General features: G+C 44.4%; 1 protein-coding gene across 1 annotated transcript in view; it reads right to left on the bottom strand.

Annotated features, from left to right (window-relative positions):
- Nucleotides 1-162: 162 nt before the first annotated feature.
- Nucleotides 163-9,639, bottom strand: part of prickle1b (prickle homolog 1b) — a 28,246-nt gene continuing 18,769 nt past the window's right edge. The window contains exons 2-8 of the mRNA XM_080050874.1: nt 8,602-8,799; nt 7,872-7,985; nt 6,457-6,594; nt 3,629-3,832; nt 3,358-3,544; nt 2,172-3,155; nt 163-2,080 (exon numbers count right to left, since the gene is read on the bottom strand). Of these exons, the coding sequence (XP_079907000.1) occupies nt 1,128-2,080; nt 2,172-3,155; nt 3,358-3,544; nt 3,629-3,832; nt 6,457-6,594; nt 7,872-7,985; nt 8,602-8,790 (2,769 nt within the window). The 5' untranslated portion in view covers nt 8,791-8,799 and the 3' untranslated portion in view covers nt 163-1,127. The remainder of the gene's footprint in view (nt 2,081-2,171; nt 3,156-3,357; nt 3,545-3,628; nt 3,833-6,456; nt 6,595-7,871; nt 7,986-8,601; nt 8,800-9,639) is intronic.

Here is a 9,639-nt window from a genome sequence, read left to right as displayed (position 1 = left end):
CTGTTTATGAACAAAAATGTCTTTAAAATGAAGTGCCCCCCTACAAAATCCCCCAAACACATCACTGTAAAAACACCATTGAGGGTTACAATATCTATGATTAAAATGAAATATATTTCTAGACATTGGGCAAAAGAACAATAATTCCTTAAGCTTTGAGAGGAGAAAAATATTTATTACAAGCGTCTTTACATCACAAAGCATTTAGCTGGTTATGTAAGAACAAGGGTAGTGAACAATTCAGCTGAATAAGGAAAATGCCGGTGTTACTGCCATTTGTTTTATATTTTGCACACCAATATTGAGCATTGTGGAATATATGTTTATAATAGACATTGTTACAGAGTAACATGGCACTTAACTGTGAAGAACAGTTTTTGAAGTGGCACCTTCTTTGTTTCTTACAAAATAATACCGAGGTCTGTTTGTTTAACATTACAACTGCTATTTATTTTTTTATATCATACACTTCAAAAGAAACAATTCTTTAAACCACAGATATAAAAATACCAGTATTAAAATCTTAACTTAGTATTTACATTCTCATTTTGTACTATTACGCATTAAATAATTATTTGGTTCCATTTAATCTTTTTCTACTTTTATCAACGTATGTGTACAATGTGTTGCTATTTTAATGCACACAAAGATATTGCTGCAAAACTTAAAACTGAACATAACATATTTAAAAAAATCTTATTGCCAAATGCTGAAATGAGAGAAACAGTTTAATGTTGCCACTCCGCCAACTCTGTGCAATATTTAGTCTAAAAAAGGCTTCTAAGTTCATGCATCATATTAGTGCGAAATTTAAATAAGACCCACTATTTAGGCCAAATGTTCAAATACACAAAAACCTTTTTCTGATTATACGTAACACAGATCTTGTCTTTCCTCTGCTGTCTTAGCAATTTGATTTGATTTCTTCATTCATTAGATTTTGGCCCAATATATGATATGAATCTTGACATTTGTCTTTGCACCTTCTGTTGGGGCAAAATACATAGTCCGTGCACACAGTTTGTTTCAAACTGCCTTCCTAAAACCAGATTTGATCTGTGAAAAACTATCATATGATCAGAAAAATCTGCAGATTATAATGCAAATACACTTAGCACACTGAGCTGTTAAGAGATGATACAGTTTTTGGAGCGATGGCTCTTTCTGCGACTAGTCTGTGTGCCATGGCTCTGGGGAGAGAGGGCTGTAACTCTTGTTGGGTAGTCCTCGGCATAGTAGCACCCAGCTGCTCGAGGCTGAGGGATTGGCTGGCCCAGGAAATATCCCTCCTCCTCAGAGTCTGACGATGAAGAAGAGCAAGTAGAGCAACAGTCATCGTCATCTCTGTAGAGACCCATGAAATGCTCAACCCGTGGGTCACCTGGAGCTAAGCCTTGAGGCATATAGTCAGATCTAGTTTGGGAGTAGGCCAAGGGCAGCCTGTGAGCAGGATGCTGTAGGAACATGGCGCCACTTGTAGGGCTTACCATACCCTGCTGCTGGGGCTCATACGGCCTCTGTACTTTCTCCAAAGGCACCATGTGAAGGTTATTATCCGAGCGGGTTTTGCGGCTCCTGTGGTGCCGTCCTTGCCGGTGGTGGTGCGGCCTGCTTCGCCCATGGTGGCTTGTTGGGCGACTTCTTTCTCTGCCCATCTCATCTGGGCAGTATGCCCTGCGATGTGGCTTCTCACTCATGGGATGCTTTCTAATATTAACATCAAACCCATCATTATATCCATTGTCCACAGTGTCTTCTGAGAACTTGACCATCTGAGGTGGCCTGGACTGGGACTTACTCCTCCTCAGAGCTGGGGCTTGGACAAAGGAGGGAGAGAGGATGTCCGAATGTGGAGACATAAGAAGTCCTCCTGTTTGGCCTCCTCTTAAGGCCAGTGCCATCTCCCTGTCGTCTCCCTTCTCCATGTTAAGGTTGAGAGAGTTGGCACTGTGGTGCAGATGAGAGGAATTAAAGGTTCCCATGTTGCTCATCTTCTCACAGTCATCTGCGACAGAGGGATCCTGCATGCCAATTGTGTAGACCGTTTGTCTTTCCCTGCCATCTCCATCCACTGATGCACCTAAAGTGAATGTGAAGGAGACATTTTAATCAGCTGTTCATATTAAAAAGAAAGCGCAGATTCCACTGAACACATGCAACGGTCTACTTACCAGTGATGTTTGAGAGGGCCAGGGAGTCCATGGAGTCTCCAGCACCCTGATCTGCTTTCCTCAGTTCATCAGCGATACACTCAAGGGAGTCGTCATACCACTGCCTGTTGTCTGGCCAGAAGGCCTGTCTTCCTGTACCAGATTGGTCCTGATCCTGGTCCAACTCCAGCTCTTGGATCTTTCTGGCACTGGCTGGACCTGGATGACTCCCATAGGCTGAGTCTCCCAGCCCATCTTGGGACTGGGTCCAGTACATTTCAGGCAGGTGCTTCTTGCTTATCAGTCCAGGACTAAGGCTGTTGGCTCTGGATTGGTTGGAGGTCTGGCTCTGGGTTGGACTGGCGGGAGTGGGAGAGCAGGCGGTAATCCCCATAGTTGAACTATCGGGCCTTAGCCAGGGGTCACTCATTAGCCTGTTTCTGTCACTGCTGGGGCTGGGAGATTTTAGGGGTGGCTGAAGTTGGTGCAACATCCCGCGGTCACCAAACTTGAGCAGGAGCTGAGTCATATAGTCCTCATGCTGGGCCCACTCCTCCGGATCCTCCTCTCCACCGGCATCCTGTTCCTCCCGTTCCCTCCAGAACCTCTCTTCCTCCAGGTCGAGACGAGCCAGCTTGCGCCCTACGATGTCACAATCGGCATCCCCATCATCTTCTCCATCTCCAAATTTATACTCGAACGAGGGGACGGTGGCAGGGGGGTTAAACACCTGTGACTGTCTCCACTGTTCGACAGGCTTGCTGCTCTTCCCCATGCGGACACTACGCCGTGACTCACGTGATCGGGCAGACTGAAAGGCAGAATCAGAGGAGTCCGACTCATGAATATCCTCCCCCTGGCTGCAGGCCTTTGAGCAATAGATACGACCCTCCTTTGGCAGAAAGGGACAGCCCAGCAAGGATGTCTTGCACTGGGCACAGCTGAAGCATTGGTCCGTGGCATGCCAGTGTACACCTTCATAGGTCATCTGGGCATGGTCAACACCTGAAGGATCGTAGGATGAAGAGAAAAAGAGCACAACATAAGGTATGGCACTTCTTCACAAGCAGTTGAAGAATTACCTGAACAAGATGATGTGTTCAATTTTGGGTGTAAGGTTTAGCTCCTTATTCCAATCCCAAAAGATGGATCATCAGATCTAAAGGTAGCGATCTAATGTATCAAGCACCTCAGAAATATAACTCACCAATGTTTTCACCACAGGCCTCGCAGTACTCTGCATACAGTGACTCAAAGCAGCCACAGCAGTAGGGCCGGCCATCTTTCATGATGTAGCGCTGCCCCCCAAGCATTGTCTCACATTCGAAACAGGCGAAGTGCTTCATGTGCCAGTGACGACCCTCTGCTTCGGTGCACTCATCCGAAAATATGATCTAAAGGAAAACCAGCACAGCACTGTTAGTTCTGTGGAACTCTTTGGACTTGATAGGGTTAGTGCTATTGTCAAGGCATCTTACCTCGTCACAAGAAGAGCATCGCGGTTTGAGAAGCTCGGCGTGGTGTCTTCCGCAAAAGATCTTGCCATTTTGGTGGAAATAGATCAGATCCACCAGCAGCTCTTGACACGTGGAACACACAAAGCATGCCGGGTGCCAGCAGGGGCTCGGCCCTGCTCTGGAAGCAAAAATTGCCATCTCCCCTCCGTTGATGCCTCCGTCACACTGATAATCAAACACAAATAGTAGATGATCCGTGAGATTTATGTTTCAGCTATCGTGTTTATGAGGTTTTAGTGGCTCATAATACATAGGGGCTTATCTTTGAGCCTATGACAATGCCTGTTATGTGTATATATATATAATAATAATAAATCCGGTGATAAGTATGCTACCTTGAGAATGAAACTTGAGATAAACAGAGATAATCGCACAAGGGAATGCCATTTTCAAAATAGATGTGTGGTACATGCGATGCCTATGACACATGAGGAATGCAACATCAACAAAAGAGAGACTATGGAGATACCTAATCAAAACATATCACATATCAGTTGGCATTTCATTTGCAGTGATGCCAAAACAAAGAAGACCAAACAACAGGTGACCCATTGCAAACAGTGAATCCCACAGTGATGACAATCATACCAGAAATACTGCAGTTGATTACATGGACTGTGCAATGTTATCTTTTCAAGGCATCAACACAGATTGTCATTAAAAACTGAATGACTACACCTGTGACAACCAACGCCAGTGTTTTCCTGAGTCAAACTCTTTACATTAATATTGGAGCTGCTGTGAAATTATGATGAAGTGAATGAATTGACCCTTCTGGCATGACTGCTTTACCAACAAAGGTTGTAACAGAAAACGGACCAACGTTAGCTGAAATTAAACTTATTTCCTACTGTTTCATTCGGAGGCTTTTTCACTTTGGTATGAAATTACTCAATGGGTGTTGCTGGGGAATTGGACAGCAGTTTTTGTCCTGTTAGCTTAAACAGAATACACTGGCCTTGGAGCTGGGTCGAAAGATCATATGACTCCATAGAGATTGTCAGAGTGTGTCTGAATGTGCAATAATAAGTCTTTATATAACCCAGCGGAGCTATGATACACCCATAGGCTGCTATAGGATAGCATAACCAGCTGTTAACCATTATTACCAGGGTGGACGGACAGGGGCCTTGGATACGTGGGTGTTGTGTGTCTCAAGGAGAGCAGCACCAGGAAACTGGAGCCCGACAAAGTGTGTGTGAATGTGTGTGTGTGCATGTGTTGTATGCCCATGAGTGGTTGCACGAGTGTATGTGTATGCCGATTGCATAGGTCTATCTGTGTGGATGAGTGAGTGGGTGCTTATAGTGTGTGTGTGTGTGTTTGTTTGCAGTGAATGGTTTTCAGCTTGTACAGTATATGGATTTGTCTTCCTATGTGTTATTCCAGTGTGTGTGACCTTGCATCCCTGTGGTAGCATCAGTGTATGAATGTTGACAGACTTCATCTGCCTGTCCGGGGGAATTAACATGGCTGGCCTGCTCTTCCTCAGTGGCTGGCAGAGGATGTGGTCTATCCACTCATCAAGGCTCAATTTGCCGGAAGCCACATAACACTAATATTTACGATTGTTGCATCGAAAGGAAATGTTTTTCCGAAATATGACTAAGGACAGCTTGAATGGCACTGGGTGTTATGTTTCATACTCCATCACCACGTTTCCGGTGTTGTGTTTGTTCTCAACTTCAACCAGAATTTCTAAATGGATCATTTTCCCTAAAGACAAGGTTCCCTTCAGCTAGCTGGTAGAAACATAGCTTGCATCTGAAACACTGACATTACAACAAGGATAAAATAGCTACATCCCTTTGACAGTACATGTATGCTTAGAAAAAAACAGCTTATGTATTTAATAGCAACCCTGTGAGAATCATTATTTAAACAGTGGATACATCTGTATCTGAAGTGTATCAACTAATGCTGGGCTTACACTACACGACTTTTCACGCCGTAGACAATCTTCCAATGTCGGACTGAAATCCCAGGAGCTTCCACCTGCCTCCAAGTGAGTGAACGTTTGCCAAATAGAGCAGTTTCAGACCTTCTGTACAAATTAAATGAAGTACGATGGTCTGGTTGGACCAGGCTATGAGACCCCCTGTCTTTTCAAAATCTCATTCTGTGACTGAGAACTAATGACTTATTGTCTTCAGGTGTGAGTTGATTGTCTTTAGATGTGAGAGGGTGTCAGTCTTTTCAAAGTCTTTTAAAAGTCCTCTAGTGTAAGCCCAGCATTACTTCAACAGTTTTCAGGGACACATGCAGAAACATGCTTTCTCCTCTCCAGAAAAAAAAGTCTACAAACCAGCTGCACATACTATGCAATTATACCAGTGGATTGATGTGCCACATACTGTGTATTATTTGGAAAAAGTCAGATTTTAAGACTCTATGCAAGGATTACTTGTTAACCTGTACAGTCAGTCATGCTGAGATATAGATGGGGGGCAGGAAATTTGCCGAATTCCTCGGGAGGAACTGCCTTCTCCGCTCGGCTTGAGCCATGAGCCTCCCAATTTCCCCCTCTTCCCCTCTCGCACTAATGAGGAGGTTTATGTCCATGATTAAAACCATCGCATTAGCCAATCAGGATTGTGCCTCGGGGCTGCAATGCGTTGGTATGGGATAGGATGGGATAGTGGGTGTGTTTGCTGTTGCTGATATAAATAGCTCAAGACCCACAAGTTTGTTTTCTTTTTAACTGCTTGCTAACCTCACATAGCAAAATGACGCAAGCAGCCAACATGTGTGTGTGTGGGTGCTCGTTGGTATTCGCATGTGGCACCTACATTTTCACAGCGGGTGTGCTGTAGAGCTCTGGGCAGGATCTTGGGTGTTCCTCTCCCCAGCGCCTCCCTCTTCCTCTGGGCGCTGAACATGTGGAGCTCCCTCTTTTCCTCCTCGGAGAGGGTGTGGCAATAACGCAACTGGTGGAGAAAGAAGAGTGAGATGAGTGAAGTCGACACAGAAGAGGTCAATTTAAAGGAAAAGTTACTTTTTAATTTTTTTTTAAAGTTATTGCCTCATTATCCGGTTCCAGTAAAAGCGACATAAACCATTCCTTTAACCACGCTTGCATTGTTGAAGGAGACAAGGGCTAAGGTCGCCCGTCGCTACTTAGCTTAGCTCAAATACTGGTAGCCAATAGGATATATTAGCCTGACTGCACAGACAGCAAGAAAATAAACTTTACAACATCATTAAACGATCTTGTGTAATTGTTGGGACATTTAAAAAAAAATGTTTTACGTGTAACAAAGAGGGGATGCTGGTTAGAAGGAGAAATATAGTCCCATCACTACCGATGGTTCATTTTTCATCTTCGCTTTAAACTTTGGGGAGCCGCAACACACGCAGTACATATTTGTCTGGAAAAAGGGTTCAATCTAGACCTATTCTTAAGAAGGCTCGGTTGAAAGGATGGCGTGAGTTATACACAAACCCTTCTTCTGTGTTTAGAGATGGTGATGGAGGCCAAGATAAAAGACCCACGACCATCCTAACTAGCCCAGTTGTTCTCTAAACAACCGTAAGTGACGCTCTCACACACACACACAGACAGACACACAAACACTGCCTCCGTTTCACCCTTTCTGACACACACACAACACACACAGACTGCTTATCCCTCTGAACCACAGTTGCGCAAGGAATCCTCCGGCAGTTTGCTCCCTCAACCACCAGGTCTGCCGACAAACATCATAAAACCACCCAGTCAAACACTGTGCGGTCGTGTGTGTGTGCGGAGTGTTCCTATTGTGTACCTTCCATGTGTGTGTGGACAGAGACCACCTCTGCCAGACAGTAGCCCCCACCCCCCTCCCCACTCCCCTATACACAACGTCCCTCCCCTCTGGTGATAACCCCTCCACCATATCTCCTAATGTAAACTCTATTAACGCAGATGTGAAAGGAGTGCTGGTTTACACACCGTAAAGCTGTTGTACAGAAGAGACTGGCATGTGCTTTACTGTCGCGAGGGGGTTTGTTTTTTTGTTTCGGCAAACGGTTGAGGGGAATGTGGCCTTTGTTTTAGTTTTACTAGAACAGGCTGTTTTTTTAGGCTTTACTCAGTTGCAGACTTTGGAATTTCTTACAGCACAAAATGATCCCAAAACAAATGTCTTTTTTTCATTCAGTAGAACATCTTGAATTTTTCAATACAAGAACATAATTATTTTTTTAAAACAATGCTTATTCATACCTCATTGTCATGCGGAGGCAGTTGGTACAGGAGCTGTCGAATCCTGTGCTTCTCTCCGGGGCTGTTGACATACGGCACCTTTTCCTCAGGTAGACAGGAGAAATACATCTGGACCTGTGGACGTAGACAAACAGACTCTGTAACTTAACTTTCTACGGTCAGTTAACCAACATAAATGAGTGAGTCGGATGACAAGATAAGAGATGCTTTTCAGATCAGGCAGAGCCAAAGGCGGCTGCATATCAGTGAAAGAATGACCGCTGCTACAGTATGTGTTTGTCCCAATTTTGTGACACTGTGGGGCAAACATGTCAGTGTCAATCCACTCGCAGGCTGTGAAACCGCTCCACGCATAAAGAGAAAGCAAGGGAAGTGGTAATGTTAATCTGTGCGTGAGCTAACTCCTGCTGACTGAAGGGAGAAGGAAACCGCCATGAAACATTTTGTTTGTTGGTGAGCCTTTCCAGGATAAAATAGGGCAGTTTTAGGGTTTATACTCTACCTCCCTAGAGGAAAATTCCACGTTCAGACACTCCAACTGTATGACGTGCGATAAATGTGTTTAGTATTTAGTTATTTTGCGCTGGGATTTACATTTTTGCTGCACCCACAACCTCAAATTTGACTTTCCTATTCAAAACAAATGGAAAGAATACATTCACACAAAGAGCTATTGTCAACATGAAGTCCTTCTGCAAGAACAGTGTAACATGTGGCCAAGGTCCTATACCTGCTCGGGCCTGACTCCCGGTGGCACCCACGCATACTCCTCCAACGCACAGCCGGAGTCGTCGTCGGAGGTGGAGCTCCTCTGGAAGCCCACGGACATCTTCCCAATTTTCCCCCCAGCACGAGGCTCCATCTCCGGGCCTCGGGGAGAAGGACGCTCCCCTCTTTCACTGCGCTCCAGGTTCATCATGCACGGGCGCTGTGGATAAGGAAAAGGGAAGGATTTAGGAATCACATTTACAGAACTGAACTCAAGTTCAAGTGTTCGTCAACCCTTCTCGACACCGATTGGCTGAGATGTTGCTGATCTGATCTGATTTATTTGCACCCACTGTAAATGCCTTTGTGTTTTGTATGCGCCTGCAATAGGCTACGTCAACACATTTTAATCGCAACAGTGTTTTAAGAGTTTAACGTAATAGCAACAACAAAAAAACGGTTGAGAAGAGTGGCGAAGTCTGGCCTCCTGAGAAACAGAGAAGAAAGGGACAACGTTTCTCCCGCTCTTATCCCACTCTTCTTGACACACACTCAAGATTAGAATAACTAATATGTTTTGTTCCATCCCAGCCGTGTGGTATGTCATACTTCCTTTGTATATATCCATTACAGAATGTTGCTTTATTAAGTGGCCAAAAAACAACTTGTCCACTTTAAAAGGAAAAATGTAGACAAACTCATGCTGCTATAAAATGGAAAATCCTAGCAGGCATTTCCACTCACTAAACAACCATACATGACTCCTGCCAGCTTCAGTAATTAACTCACTTTGTATTAAGGACATGCATATATAACAGCAGCAATGTTCTGTACCATCTAAGGACATGTCCCTGTGTCCGGTACATCGGTTACATTCAGACGGTCCTTTTAGGATTGTAATTCCTTGATGTGAAATGACGCAATAGAAATGTCCAGCTGTTACCCACCTAACATCTGTTGCTTTGATCCACTGTGGTCCAGAAAATGCAACAACAACAAAAAATGAGGTGGTGACCAAACTACTATACATCATAGAACAGAAGACAAATGACCAACCTTC

The sequence above is a fragment of the Ammodytes marinus genome (assembly GCF_949987685.1).
Source record: "Ammodytes marinus genome assembly, chromosome: 22".
NCBI classification, from domain to species: domain Eukaryota; kingdom Metazoa; phylum Chordata; class Actinopteri; order Uranoscopiformes; family Ammodytidae; genus Ammodytes; species Ammodytes marinus.
Note: the sequence above shows the minus strand (reverse complement) of the source record. Positions and strands in the feature narration are given on the sequence as shown.